The following is a 15,298-nucleotide window of genomic DNA, read 5'->3' as shown; positions in this document are numbered from 1 at the left end:
AGGAGGGGAGATAGAATGAACTACCGCAAGGCATGGCAGGGACGAGTTAGCTCTGAGAATGGCACACATGTTCTGCTGGGTCCCTCCTTCTCTGCTAGTCCACCAGAATAAGCTGTCATGAAATTCATCAATCAATACCTGTTTAAGTCTACGATGTATTTATGCACACTTTGAAAGGCTAAGTAGAACCTGGTCACGATTTCTATGTTGTTTTCCCGAAACTCTTCGTCCAAATCCTGTAGCTCAGGTTTGGCTTCCAGTTTGCTTTCCCAGAACTCTGGACCCTAAGAAGGAAAACACACTTGTGTTAGAAGTCATTAAAGGCCTATTGGCTGGAAACTGCTCCAGGGTGCCGTAACATTACGCTCTAAGGTTCTTATGTAGCAGAGCGACAAAAGGGGAAGACGGCCATGCAATCCTAGAATGAAAAAGCCTCTGGGTGAATCTCAGTCAAGATGAGCATGCTTTTAAATGTATTTCAGGCACTGCACTATGTTATAGGTTGCTCTCTGTAAATGTTGTGGTAGGACTTTCCACCACACAGTACCCTTCCTTTCCTTATTTTCAAGTTAGGAGTTGGTGTTAACTTTGGTTGAAAAGCTGTCTTTTCAATGCTCCATAATTACTTTCCTATTCAGGCCCCGCGGCTCCCAGAGAACAGCTGCTTTTTTTGTTTTTGACAGGAATACCAAGGCCACAGGGAAAAGCACCTTAAAATAGCTGAAGTCAAATATGATGTCTCCATATCTCTGCTGGTCAGCCCGGTCTTTCAGCCGGAACACAGCTGGAATGAACTCAGATAGCCGCAGCACCTCAGCAATGATGGCATTGCCGCAGGAAACGATCCTCAGGATTGCCTGGCCACAGAGGTTATTCTCAGCCAGGAAATCCAACATCGTGACGGTGACCCGCTACTCCACACCACGATGGTGGGAATAATAAATGGCCTCAGAGCTGGAGTCTGTGGATCATGAGGGGAAGCCAGGACTGTAGACCAAATGGCTGATCCATTAAAAGAACCTGTATTGAAAAAAGAAAAGTTAACTTTTTTTTTTTAAAAGAAATGTGTGTATATGCCTTTGAAATACATATACAACCCAGGAAAACTATGTCAATGAGCTCTGGTATGATGAGAAGGTGTTTATTCCCCAATATTCGGGAAGAGATGACTATTGGTGGTGTTAGGTCACTTCCTTCTTTCTTCCCTTTTACTCAGATTAGGATTCCAACCTCTGGAATGACATCAAACTCAGGGAAAGGCTTTCCTTCTCAGTTGAACCCCTCTGAAGACACCCCTAAAGGCAGATTCACAGGTGATTTCAAAGCCGGTTAAGTTGAGAATAAAGGTTAGCACCACAAGGACCACACCACTGGCCTCTCTTCCAGCCTTTGCTCACTTCTCATGGAAAAAGACGGAGGGTACAGCTCATTTCTGAGCCGGCGTCAGGGCTACTGGGCTTGTGCAACCTAGTATAACCTAACTGCACAACACATCCTGCAAGTTGATATTTTCACAACTGCAAACATTACAAGTCAGAGACACATCTGGGTATATCATTTCGAGACATTTATCCAAGACACAGCAACACCACTTTTGGGTATATATCCAAAGGATGCTTAATCATGCCACAAGGATATGTGCTCAACTATGTTCATAGCAGCATGGTTTGTCATAGCCAGAACTTGTAAACAACCTAAATGCCCCTCGATTGAAGAATGGATAAGAAAAATGTGGTACATTTACACAATGGAATACTACACAGCAGAAAAAAATGACAGCTTGAATTTTGCAGGAAAATGGATGGAGCTAGAAAACATTATTTTGAGTGAGGTAACAGACACAGCAAGACAATTACCACATGTACTCACTCATAGGTGGTTTTTAAACATAAAGCAAAGAAAACCAGCCTACAAACCACAATCCTGGAGAGCTTAGACAACAATGAGGACACTAAGAGAAACTTACATAGATCTAATCTACATGGGAAGTAGAAAGTAGAAAAAGACGACAAGATCTCCTGAGTAAATTGGGAGCATGGGGACCTTGAGGGAGGATTGAAGGAGGAGGGGAGAGGGAGCAGAGAAAAATGTAGAGCTCAATAAATATCAGTAAAAAAGAAAAAAAGATAAAAGAAAAAAAGAATTTCTTATCAAAGGAACTTGTTTTTAAGAACAGCATTGTTGTCCCTATCCAGAGGACAAAAGATGGATCTATTTTTATCTTTTCATAAAGCCTCAGTTCCATAAAGAAGAAAGCAACGATCTCAAATTCAGAATGGATGCTCTTCCAGAAAAAGTTCTGGAATAAGCTTGATCACTGCAGCCTGATTCATGACTCCTTAAGAACACCTAAGGAGAACGTCTCTGGTTGTGGATGGGAGCAATAAAACTCCTTCACTACTCCACATCTATACAGAAATCAGGAGACCAACTGTTTATTTTCCTAACATAGACGAATCATGACCCATTAGAAGCCGCCCCCCTCCCACAAAGAACTTTAGCATCATACCTTAGGTGAGTGAGGGGCATCAGGGGGTGTGAGAAGAGACTTGCCCAAACTTAAAGTGAGTGACAGAACTTTTATTCAGCCCTTTCGCTCGTGTAGAAGCCTTCATGTTAGTGACTACACGGTTTTCTCGAGAGTAAATGAAAGATCAACCCCATCACCAGGGCACCGCCTCGATAAACTTCCACACTCAGCTACGGGCTACGTAGCTGAGCATCACCCCTAATGCTTCAAAGATGCGTGCAAGAGAGATTTCCATTAAGGCGTAGGCGATAGCAAGGATGCAGCCCCAACCCTGCGGGACCTAGGTTTCTCCGCCCCGGTGGCTCCGGGGACAGCACCCGACGCGGCCTACGGGAGCTGGGGGGAAAGGACCTCGAAACTGCAGGCGCGCCTCTGACTCACCTTTCAGCCGTCCGACGCTCGCCGCGCAGACTGAGCACCCGGGTCGCTCTCTCCAGCCCCAGAGAAGCCCTAAAGGGTGGAGCGGGACCCTGGTTTCTGCCCTGGCTTTCCCCAACCCATCACATGACTTGCGGGGGATAGGCCCGGGCCAGGCATCATGTGATCACTCGCGGGCGCAGACTGATGACGCAGAGCGCGCGCGGGGCGTTTCAGCCACTGGAGTAGTGGGCTGAGGAAAGGTTTTGGAGTCTGGCCTTGCGACGATCAGGTAGATGCAACTGAGCTGCCAGGTAAGAAGCGAAGAGGCACCGCGATGGGGGAGGGTTGGCGGGCGTTGTCGCCTCCTTCTGAGCCCCGGGGACTTGGGCTGTGGGCCCGGCCCTTTTCACCCGCAGCAGCGAGACGGAGGCAGGTTATCCTCCCCCCCCCTCAACTGCAGCCTCTCATCCTTCACCTCTGTGTGATTAAAAAAAAAAGAAAAGAAAAAGAAAGAAATCTGGTTTGAACTGACTTTAAAAGATGTACTCAAGACCACAGGTGCTATTTCGTTTCTGCAGGTAGAGGTAAGTTACTCTGCCTTGATGTGAACGAAGTCGGGGGCTCACCTTGTTGGGCATGGGCAGACCTGGAAATGGCCGTAGTTTTTGTTGTTACTTTGGTGGACTCAACAAATCCTTCCTGACCACTTCGTTTTCGTGGGTCGTTTCGCAGCTAATGCATGTTCCAGGTTAAGGAGGCCCCTGCCTAAGGCACTGGCAGACGTAAGCAAATAGCTGGCTTTGTAGGAGAAATGTCTGGTGGGAACTGTGATGGCGTGGACGCGGGAAGGAGCCACGGGCAAGGGAAGGCTTGAAGGGTGTGTATGTCTATGCTGGCGTGCCGGAAAAGGAGACACAACTCTGTTGAAGTTGCCACCTTGGGGTTAAGGGAGGTTAGGGGCCGAGCTTCGTGTTTGTTGCTCTGTGCCTACTACGGTGCTGCACAGAAACATGCAGAGCAGTGTTGCCCTGTTTACGCGAATAACTGGCTTAATTGACAGCAGCTCTTCCAGGAATATAAGGGAGGCAAAGTGGTGTCCTGAGCCTGATTAACTTGGTGAGACCCCAGGAAGCGCATTACTCTGTTGTAGATTGCCTTGGAGGCTATGGGTCCTGGGAACAAAAAGATCAATGTTATTGGAAAGAGGTTCCGAGAAGAGGTTGAAGTAAATCAGTGTTTTTTTTTTTTTACTTACTTTTTAAAAAAGATTTACTTATTTATTATATATACACAGTGTTCTGTCTGCCTGCATGCTAGAATAGGACACCGGATCTCATAGGTGGTTGTGAGCTACCATGTGGGTGCAGGGACTTGAACTCAGAACCTCTGGAAGAGCAGCCAGTGCTCTTAACCTCTGAGCCCCTATGCCAGTGTGTCTTAACCAAGGTGATGATGATGGTTTGTTTTCAGATGACTCTTTGTAGCGAGAGACAGATGCACATGATAGGATTGTATCAGTATCCCTGGCCTCTGCTCCGTGGATACTAGTCCACGTCCCCCAAACTAAAAATGTCTCCACATGGTGTTGAATATTCCCTGCGGGTGAGCTCCCAGGTCCTAACAAGACAAGGCCTGAGGACCAGTGTTAGAATGTTCAGATGTCTATATCAGAGACGATGTCCCAGCAGTTTAAAACTTTTGTCTTTCAATTTTAGAGGCTGAGAATTCCAAGGCCGATTTACCATCAGATTGAGTGTCTGGTGGTGAAGACCTGTTTTCTGTTTTGTAAATGGCATGGCCTTGCTGTTTCCTTCAGTGGTCGGGAGGGTGGGAGGAATGCGAGAGAGCTCTCTGGAGCTCCTTTTTTTTTAAGGGGACTAATTTCGTTCTGGAGGGTGGATCTAGTCACCTCCCCGAAGGCCTTATGTTCTTATACCACCACTTTGGACAGCAGGATTTCAACATAGAAATTGGGGCTGAGGACCCAGACATCCAGACCTTAGCAGATAGGTGAGACTGGGGGAGGGGAGAAGTAAAGAATATGCACATGCTGGGGGTGTGGAGGGGATTCGCAGTTGTGAATGGAACTCTAGACAGCTCACAGGAAAGATACGGGAAGCGATGAGAGGCTGAAGGCACGTAAGAGGAAATGCTGATCCCCGAGGAACGGATAAGGGCTCCAGGGTTGGCCCGAGAGCTGGTCCAGTGAAGCGGGAGGTGTGGGAAGCCTGGCAGACGTGCCAGCCAGCAAGGACAGGGAGAAAGGATTTGGGGACATGCCTGTAGGAGAGCTTGGCCGCCAGCATGAGCATAGAAGCAGGGGACATTCTCAGAGGGGGAGGTGGGAGGATGTTTTTAAGATTAAAGAGAGAAGATATCTTTGGTTTGCTGTGGAGAATGGTGTGGGGGAGGATTGCCGAGAGAAGGAAGGAGAAGGTCTAATGTAAAGAGGAGGTGGTCCGCCTGGGCACAGTCAGGTCACTCAACACGAGAAGAAAACAAAATGCAGAAACTGAGGCTGGGAGGGTGGAGGGAAGTAGCTATCTGAGTCTTTGGTGCAAGTGGGCGAGCAAACATCAGGAGTTTGTAGCGTCAGGTGTCATGGGTATTTCTAAGCCAGGGCTGTGGGCCGGGCATGACTACCATCTCAGCATTTGAGTGGCAAGAGTATTGCTCTGAGTTTGAGGCCAGTTGGGCTATATAGTGAGACCCTGTGAGGAACCAAAGCAGAAATAGGGCCCATTTTCTGTACAAGAAGAACTCAAGTAGATGCCTAGAGAGTTGTATGCTTTTTGCAGCTGTCTGTGCTGTGTATTTTTTTTTTTTTTTTGAGACAGGGTTTCTCTGTAGCTTTGGTGCCTGTCCCGGAACTAGAACTAGCTCTTGTAGACCAGGTTGGTCTCGAACTCACAGAGATCTGCCTGCCTCTGCCTCCCAAGTGCTGGGATTAAAGGCGTGTGCCACCACCGCCCGGCTCGATAAGGGAGTATTTAATATGAGGGTAGTAACTACAACTATAATAGATAAACCGCTGTGAGGTAAGATGTCTATGTAGAAATCCTGCTTTTACTGAATCTGAGATAATTGCAGGTGCAAATCTATTGGAACTTAAGGAACTATCAAAACCAGATTTTTTTTAAGAGTTCAAAATGCATATATATATATGGTAAGTTAAAAGCTATAGGTTTAAAAAATCTTATTAAGCTTTATTTTCTTTCTTGTAAAAGGAAATATGTCATGGACAGTCTTTATCGTCTATATGTGTTAGGCTAGTAAGAACTGGGTTTTGTAGAATTCTTTGAAGCATCAAGAAAGGGGGTGTTCTCCTTCTTAAAAACTGAAGATAGTTCTCGTCCCCACATTATATTGCGTGTGTGTGTTTGATGGCCTTGGTGTCCTCTGGGCACATGGATATTGAGTGCAGTCGTCATTGAGTGTTACGGCTGTGCTCTTTTCCCATAGGGTTTTTTTTTTTTTTCCTGACTTAGAACTCTTCCCGTTGTGTTTGAAATTTTAGGTAACAATTTCAAGATGCCAGGGCGTTCCAGTACAAATTCAGGTTCCACTCGTTACATATCCTTCAGTGGTGTGGAGTCCGCTCTCTCCTCCTTAAAAAACTTCCAAGCCTGCATCAGCTCTGCAATGGACACAGTTTCTAGTGTTGCCCTGGACCTTGTGGAGACTCAGAGTAAGTGATATGTAAAACTCACTCTGTGTGTGTGTGTGTGTGTGTGTGTGTGTGTGTGTGTGTGTGTGTATCTACTCTGAGGTAACGGTGTGGTTGCATTACTCTGGGGATGCCCTTTGCATGTTCTTGAGATAGGCGTTTAATCCTTCTGGACACATTTTCTCATCCTGTTCTGTAACCTGGTGTACCATGCAGTGCAGTTGGCCTCCACTCAGAGGTGCCCTAGAAGTTTCTGAACGACGGAGCACACGCGATCTAAAGTTCATGATGTACGTGAACCAGCAGGTACGCGAATGCGCTGGCTCACCGTCACTTCCCGTTGGTTTCCTTTACATAGTTCACGCTTGGTCATGCTGCACATAGGCTCCGCAGATGCCAGGGACTCCAGCAGAGGAAGGCCTCACAGGAAGAATTCTGCTTGGTGATTTTTAAGGAGAAGATTTTGAACAATGCTCATTCCTTTTGGGGGCTAGAGTTATTATTACTTTTTCATGTATTGAGAGCCAGGGGAGTGGCATAATATTTTTTTTCTTTTTCCTTAAATGGTTCTATGTTTGAACAGTTTGTGATGATGGGCTTTGACATGTTTTTCTCTTTGTCTATCCTGATTGAGTTTTAAGGATCTAAGTGTCAAGTTGGAAGAGTTTCTGTTGCTATTTCTTCATGTATTTCCCGCTCTCCAGTCTCCTTTCCTTTTACAATTCAATTACATGCAGATGAGATTGCTTGATATAAATCACATAGGGCTTGGTTTTTTGTGTGTTTTTTCCTCTGACTTTGACTAGTTTCTGTGCTGTGTTTTTAAATTCATTTGTCGTATTTACTGTGGTCTGCTGTCAATTCTATATAGTGAATTTAAAATTTCTGGTAACTATGCTGTTTCAACCACACAACAGGATTAAATGGAACCTTTTGTGTCCACTTTTCCATTTCTCTTTTTGTCATGTTCTTGTTTTCTTATTCATTTTTTAAGTTTTATTTTTATGTTTTCCTATTCATTTTTAAAGATTATTATATATAATAGGCACATAAATATATATTATATAATATGCCAATATAACATATAATCTATATTATCAGGCTTGAGTTGTACATCTTGCCGGCCCCTTCTCCACCCTGGAGTCTGTGAAGCATGGTTTTGGTATCTGTTTTAACATCATTGCCTGTCATTGCTGTCCTTTCTCAGTGTCCTTCTAGTCTGATTTCCTCATGTATATTATGTTGCCAGTTCAAGTTTTGTTGTCTTCTGTCGTAGTTGGCTTCCTTAGCTGTCAACCTGAAACAAACTTGGAGACACCTTGGAAGAGGTAGCCTCATCTGAAGAATTGTCCTGATCAGACCGGCCGTGTCTATGAAGCATTTATTCATTGCTAATTGATGTGGAAGGGCTCAGCCCACTGTGGGCTGTGCCCTCCTCAGGCAGGTGGGCCTGGACTGGACGGGAAGAGTGGCAGAGCAGGCCGGGAGCAGTGTTCCTGCATGGCTTCTGCTTCACACTTCTGCTTTGACTTCCCTCGATAGACGGACTGCAGCCTTTGAGCGGAAACGGATCCTTTCCTTCTTTAATTTGCTCTTGTTTGTGGTGTTTATTACAACAATAGAAAACAGACAATTTTTTTTTTTTTTTGATTTTTCGAGACAGGGTTTCTCCGTAGTTTTGGAGCCTGTCTTGGAACTAGCTCTTGTAGACCAGGCTGGCCTCGAACTCACAGAGATCTGCCTGCCTCTGCCTCCCGAGTGCTGGGATTAAAGTCGTGTGCCACTACCGCCCGGCTCTAGGCAAATACACTTTTAAAGAGAGTTGAAATTTGTTTTGCTGGGAAACCAAATAATTTGTGGATTAGGTGGCTCTATTTTTAGATAAGCTTTGTAATTTGGTTGGGTGTAGGGTAGTTGTGATGGCTATTCTTAGTTGTCAACTTGACTACATCTGGAATTAACTAAAACCCAAGTGGCATGGTACACCTGTAAGGGATTTTTTTTTTTCCTAATTGAATCATTTGAAGTAGAAGACCCACTTTTACTCTGGATCTTTTGAGATAGGAATATCCAGCTTTAATTCAGATCATTTGTTGAGGGAAAATCCAGTTTTCATTTGGGCCCACGCTCTGCTGTCAGCCTGTATAAAGGACATGGAAGAAGGAAGCTTTTGTTCTTTGCCTGCTTGTTTTTACTCTCACTGGCAAATCCATTTCTTCACTGGTCTCAGAATCCACTCTTTTGGGATTTCCATGTATACTAAAGATCAACTGAGACATCCAGCCTCATGAACAACTACTCATTTCTTGGGCCTTATGTTGGTAGACTGCTACTGTTGACTAGCTGGATCACAGCCTGCAAGCTGTTCCAATAAAATTCCTCTCTCTATGTATATAGCTTCTGTCTGTCTGTCTGTCTGTCTGTCTATCTATCTATCTATCTTTCTAGTTATAAATCCTGTTCCTTTAGAGAATCCTGACTAATACAGTAGCCTTTAGTAGGGCTTGCATCATGTTGCCTTTCATTGTTCTCTGGAGGTGCAGCAGCTTCACTTGGCTCTGGGTGGGTAGAATTCAAGTGTCTCCGAGTCCTCTGCGAATCTTTTGCTTCTTAGCTCCCAGCAGTTGTCCTCAGTGTCTCAGGATTCAGCCCCAGACTCCAGGGAATGCCTGGACTGATTCATAGCTTGCTCCTAGCACTCTGTCTTGCAAGCTCCTGCTGCCTCCGCCTCCCTGTGCTCCAGAGTCTTCTCATCCTTTAGGCTGCTATGCTCAGTGTGGATCCTTCCTCCCTAATTCTGGTCTGGGTGTGTCCTGTTGTCTGAAAGTAGTTACAGCATTATTTTGGCCAGCTTTTGTAAATTCTTGAAAAGATGCCCATGTCTATTTCAGTCACTCCTTCATGTCTGGCAGCATCAGTCACTTATGATCTCTTTAGTGATGGCCTTCAGTGTCTTGACCTTGCTCCATCTGATTTGGATCCTGTTCTTGGTGGTGATGACCATTTAGCTTAAAGCTTGCCAGTCCTTACTTTAGAGCTATAGTCAGTAAATATTTATTAATTTTTTTTAGGGACTAGAGAGCAGGCTTAGTGGATAAGAACATTTATTCTTACGTGGGACCCAGATTTGATCCCCAGAACCCACTTGGTAGCTCAAAACTAGCCATAACTCAAGTTCTAAGAGGTCTGACCCACTCATCTGACCTTCATGGGCACCAGCCATGCATGTGGTGCACGTGTATATGGATGCAGATTACACACTCAAACACATAAAAAGAGCTAGATTTATTTATCCTGATTATTTGGGTTAAATTTGCAGCAAATACTTGGTTTTTAATTAAAAAAAAAAAGCTCACAAGATGAATTTTGACTAAGTTATATGGAGAAGAAAACCAGGAGCCGAAGAGTCTGGCCATGTACAGATGCAATGAGGAGCAGCCTGGAGTACCAGTACTGTGTGTGTGCAGATGCCGTGAGGGGCAGCCTGCAGTACCAGTACTGTGTGTAATCACAGATTCTTCAAAATTGGAATTTTTGTTTAAAATTCTTATTAGCACCAAAACCTGTTAGGTGTTGTCCTTTAGATTCAGACTCATGTTCTTCATTTCTGGTAGATGCTCAGGTTTCAGTGATCCCAGTTGGTCTGTAATGTCATTCTCTGCGTCAAAAGCACAGTGGAAACACAGCCTGTAACACACCCAAGGCCCGTCCCTGTTCAGCCGTCAGGGTGTGGAGTAGCAGTGTTTACCTCTGCACGTTTACCTCTGCATCACACTGTTTGAAGAGATGTCCCTAACGATGGAGATGCAGTAAATACAGTAAGCTGTGCTGGTCATCAAGGCGACATTTCTGTACTGTGAGAGAGGATGGAGAGCGACGCAGTGACTTTCCACACTGGTGTCCTTAGGTGCCACCACTGTGGTTCATTTCAGGGCACCCACAGTATTTCCCCACAAGGCTTTTGTGCAGCCGAAAATACTCCATGATAAACAACAACAACAAACAGCCATGTCTTATAGTTTTTAAAAGTACGGTCTTGATCTATCTACCTGTGGGCTCTAGTCCAGTCTGGTAAGCTGTTTTAGGAAACTGAATTTGAATGCTGACAAACAAGAGGTGGATGGCGAGAGAAAGTCTTTCAGAGATGAGGCCGAGGGCAACCCATCCGCGCAAGCACTCGTTCATTACGGGAGGTTTTTTTTTAGACCATTGAACATTTTGGCTTAATATAATTAAATAGAAGGCATATGTTGTCAATTAAAATGTTACTTAAAATTCAAGAAGTTTTTGTTATATTTCCAAATTGTTAGTATAGCTTTCCCTTTTTTACAGGGATTTCCAAGCATTTATAAAAGCCCCAAACTCTAATCATAGTCTATTGTACATTAAATTAGTTCCTCATGGCCTAAGTTATATAAAAATAAAATTACAGACCCTTCCAAAATTTTATAGAAAACAATAATCTTTAGTGTAAGACATTTTTCTTGGTACTTTTTAAAAATTGGCAAATAAAAGTGGATATTTTGGGGGTACCATGTGACATTTTGATACTTACACTGTACAGTATTCAAACCAGTTTAGGCATACGTTCTTAGACATTGTGATGGTTACTTTTAACTTGTCTGGTTGACATAGCCTAGTATTACCTGTTATATATTGCATTATATGTACATATAAAATATATACATTGTTATATATTGAAATACATGTATTATATATAATATGTTATTTATAGTTGCATATTATTTATTATGCAATTCTATCCAGACATTAGAAAGGATAGAATCTTTCTTTTATGATTTATTTATTTATTTTTTTAAGTTTCATTTTACATATCAACCATAATTCTCCCTCTCACCCCTCCTCCCGCCTCTCCTACTTCCCCCTCCCCCAGCCTACCTCCTATCCACTCTTCCCAAAGGGTAAGGGCTCCCATGGGGAGTCAACAAAGCCTGGCCCATTAAGTTGAGACGGGACCAAGCCCCTTCCCCCTGCATTAAGGCTGAGCATGGCATCTCACCATAGGGAATGGGCTCTGACAAGCTAGCTCATGTACCATGGATAAATCCTGGTCCTACTGTCAAGGCCCCTCAGATAGAACAACCTACACAACTGTCTCCTACATGCAGAGGGCCTAGTTCTGTCCCTTGGAGGCTCCCCAGCTGTTATTCTAGAGGTCATGAGTTTCTGTGCACTTGGTTAGCTGTCTCTGTAGATGCTTCCATCATGATCTTGACCTCCCTTGCTCATATATTCCCTTCTCCCTCTCTTTGATTGGATTCCTGGAGCTTGGCCTGGTGCTTGGTTGTGGATCTCTGCATCTGATTTCATCAATTACTAGAAGTCTCTGTGATGACTGTTGGAATATTCACCGATCTAATTATAGGAGAAGGCCAGTTTAGGCACCCCCCTTCGCTATTGCTAGGAGTCTTAACTGGGGTCATCCTTGTGGAAGGCTAGAATCTCGTCATCTATGAGAACATGGATAGAAATGGAATATACATTATTGAATGAAATAACCAGGTTGGATGGACACTTTGGTGTTATTTTTTTTTTTTTTTGTCTGTTTCCCTAGGATTCTAGAGCTGTGGCAGAAAGACCATAGTTACTATAGTCTGATAGTATGTTTTTTGATCTGTCTCCAAGTATGGTATTGATGATAATGACCATAAAGATAAAAGTAATAAGTGAGTTTATTGCAGACTTCCATTGTGCTGGCTGTGTGTTTTTATTTGGATCCTCACATGATCCTACCACCAATCCTATGATGTAAAATGAAGTTATCTTCACTTTTTTGAATGACAGAGCTCAGACTTAGAGAAGTTAAATACTTTTCCCAGGGCCACAGAATTAGAAGTTAGTACAGTACAGATTTGAGCATAGGAAAATTACCTCAGTTTCTTCCCTGAACCGTTATCCTTTGTCATAAATGCTTTGTGGTTGCACACACCTTTAATCCCAACACACAAAAGATAGACAAGTGTAGATTTCTGAGTTTGAGGCCAACCTATTCTGTATAGAGAGTTCCAGGCCATCCAGTAAGACCCTGTCTAAAAGAAAAAATAAAAATAAGAATAGAAAAATATTATAAAAATACACTGCATGAGATTTTCCTCTAGGAAAAAAAAATGTAACTGCTCATCTCACCTAAGTCTGAGTTCGCCTTCCAGGGGTTTGCCTTACTCCACAAATGGAGCTGACCAGTGAGCACTCTCCCCAGCCCAGACCCTGAACACAAAGGACCTGACATTCCACAGTTTGAATCATCTTTTGAGTGGAAGAGTTGGCCCCGACAGTTGGAACTAGACTCCTTACAAATTTCCAATCTCTTAATTTGCACGTAGTATCCTGATGGGAACTGTTGGGCAGAGGTTTTCTTATATTGAGTACCCTTTTCCTTTGTTTGGGGAGATGCTGGCTTGACTTGTTCTTGCTCAGAGCTGTTTCTGCATCTTGCTTGAGCTGGGTGTCCTAATAAAGAAGCCTCACTTGTATTCCTGTGTCTGGACTCATTTCTGTTGTTTGTGAACCGACCAAACTGACTGCAGTATAAAAACAGCTGTTATTGGTTTTAATTTTTGAGACAGGGTCACGTGTAGTCCATGATGGCCTTGAATTTCTGTTCTTCTTGCCTCCATCTCCTTATTGAAGGCATGCGCCACCATGCGTGGTCTACCTGCTGCTGGAGATGTAACCTAAGGTTTTGTCCATGCTAGGCAAGTACTCCATCTACTGACCTACAACTCCAACAACTGGTACCACGGATGCCTTCAGTTCTCATGCCAGAGACTGCGCTTTCTTGGCTTTAGCTTTTTCTGTCTTAAAGATAGAACTGAGAACAGAGAGAGAGAGAGAGAGAGAGAGAGAGAGAGAGAGAGAGAGAGAGAGAGAGAGAGCGAGAGCTCAGTAGCCAAGAGCACTTACCCTTCTCGCAGAGAACCTGGTTCCCAGCACTCACATGGCAGCTCACATCTGTCTGAAACTCCAGTTTCAGTGCCTCTTGGACAGACACGCACACACATGAAGGTAAATATTTAAGAAAAATGGCCCTCGTGTGAAGCAGCTGGAACATTTTGATGTCCTTATACTGACATAGGCGGTCTTTGTCCAAGCTTGTTGTGATGGTAGGATACTAAATCTTTACTTGGCTAAGTGACAGCTGTCAGATTTACTTTTCAATGAATAACCCAGCTGTAGCCCTTTGTATAGATGTTCTACAGTGAATAATATCCAGACTTGTATAATGTCAGGTCCTGGCCAGTCAAGGTTTCAAAAATTTGTAATTTTTTTGTTGTGTAAAATTGAAAAAAACTTTTAATATTTTATTCTTTGACAATTTCATACATATGTACAACATGTCTTGATCACATCCACCCTTAGTTCTCTTGCCTTTAGCCCCCACCACAATACTTTTCCTCTCTGTTAAAGAAGGTACCCCCCCCCCCCAAAGCCAGAAGTTCAAGGTAATCTTCAGGCATATAAGGCTTGAACCCAAAAACCCAAAGTCCAACTAGTGCTGTTTGCAGGAGCATGGGCAACCTACCAGTGGTCACATCCCTGAAGAAGAATGACCCCTTCTCCTGGTAGCCATCAGTTGCCAATAGCCCTTCATCTAGGGATGGAGCTCGTGGGTCCCTATCTTGTCTTCACTGGCTTGATCTTGTGCACGTTTCCTGTGCGAATTCCTGGTGAATTCATGGGCGTGACCTTGTCCTTTCCTAAAGGCAGCAGTCCTCCCTGTACTTTAGCTCTGTGTTCTTGTCACCCAGTCTTCGTGTGCTGCCTGACCTTGCAGGGAGTCACGCCTCACTCAGGGCGCGTACTTCACTCACCCGTGCTCAGCCTTTGCCTTAGTTGAGGTTCTCTGCCTTGGCTGCTGCCTGCTTGCTTCTCTGGCCAATGTTAAGAGCAGTACTGATGTACAGATAGAATCATAAATATTTAGAGAGCAAGTTGACAAGATGCCTGGCTAGCAAAGCTGTAGTAGTAAGTTCCCCTCTAAGGTTTATATCCTCTGGTCGCAGGGTTTTGACAAGGTTTCCAGGACCAGGCCTCCATTCCCTCCTGTGGACCAGGCCTCAGATCCAGTCAGAAAACAGTTGGTTACAGTCGCAGTAGCCCTGCCTCTCTTGTAGGGCCTGCTCTTGGGTAGGCCTGTTGATAACTTTTCTCCCCTAGCAGCTCTTCAGCACTATAAAAGTTGAGAGGAACTTTCCAGGTCAGTTCCAGGCTGCCTTAAATTCAGGCCTTAAATGCCTGAGGAGTACCTTGAACTTTTGATCTTCCTGCCCTCTGTCTCTAGACGTAGAGATAATGGGCATTTGCCACCATGCCCAGTTTTATGTGTTGCTGTCATAAAGCCCAGAGCTACATGCATGCAAGTCTTTCACTAACTGAGCTACATCCCTTGCCACAAACACATAAGCTTCTGTACTCTTAATTACTTTGCCTGGTGTAGTTAAACCCTCAGAATTTAAGATTATTAACGAACCCTTACCTCACTCTTCTCAGAATGTCTGACTGTCTTTTCTGCTCTGGTTGTTGTTTTTATACCTGCTGTTTATACTTCCTGTTTATTCACTGTACTGTTGGGTTTGTTTGTTCATGTTACTGTCTTTGTCTGTCCTGTGTAAGCTCCATCGTTATTGTCAGGTCCTCCCCCTTCTATTGCTGGTACGTCCTCTGCCGTGGTTTGAATGCTTGGTCACCAGGGAGTGGTGTTGTTTGAAAGGATTAGGAGG

At 44.2% G+C, this 15,298-nt stretch overlaps 2 protein-coding genes across 4 annotated transcripts in view; one reads left to right on the top strand and one right to left on the bottom strand.

The window, feature by feature from the left end:
- The window catches only part of Washc5 (WASH complex subunit 5), a 40,718-nt gene extending 37,649 nt beyond the window's left edge, over positions 1–3,069 (bottom strand). The window contains exons 1-3 of one of the 2 annotated variants that reach the window (XM_050145355.1): positions 2,912–3,069; positions 711–1,020; positions 139–284 (exon numbers count right to left, since the gene is read on the bottom strand). In XM_050145355.1, the coding sequence (XP_050001312.1) occupies positions 139–284; positions 711–896 (332 nt within the window). In that variant the 5' untranslated portion in view covers positions 897–1,020; positions 2,912–3,069. The remainder of the gene's footprint in view (positions 1–138; positions 285–710; positions 1,021–2,911) is intronic. The other variant, XM_050145356.1, reaches the window with a different exon arrangement.
- A 6-nt stretch (positions 3,070–3,075) lies between these two features.
- Positions 3,076–15,298, top strand: part of Nsmce2 (NSE2 (MMS21) homolog, SMC5-SMC6 complex SUMO ligase) — a 202,633-nt gene continuing 190,410 nt past the window's right edge. Inside the window, exons 1-2 of one of the 2 annotated variants that reach the window (XM_050145359.1) lie at positions 3,076–3,201; positions 6,408–6,578. In XM_050145359.1, the coding sequence (XP_050001316.1) occupies positions 6,422–6,578 (157 nt within the window). In that variant the 5' untranslated portion in view covers positions 3,076–3,201; positions 6,408–6,421. The remainder of the gene's footprint in view (positions 3,202–6,407; positions 6,579–15,298) is intronic. The other variant, XM_050145358.1, reaches the window with a different exon arrangement.

This window comes from Alexandromys fortis, unplaced genomic scaffold (assembly GCF_014885135.2).
Source record: "Alexandromys fortis isolate MF-2015 unplaced genomic scaffold, M_Fortis_MF-2015_v1.1 scaffold_2_1_26212458, whole genome shotgun sequence".
In the NCBI taxonomy this organism is placed as follows: Eukaryota; Metazoa; Chordata; class Mammalia; order Rodentia; family Cricetidae; genus Alexandromys; species Alexandromys fortis.
Note: the sequence above shows the minus strand (reverse complement) of the source record. Positions and strands in the feature narration are given on the sequence as shown.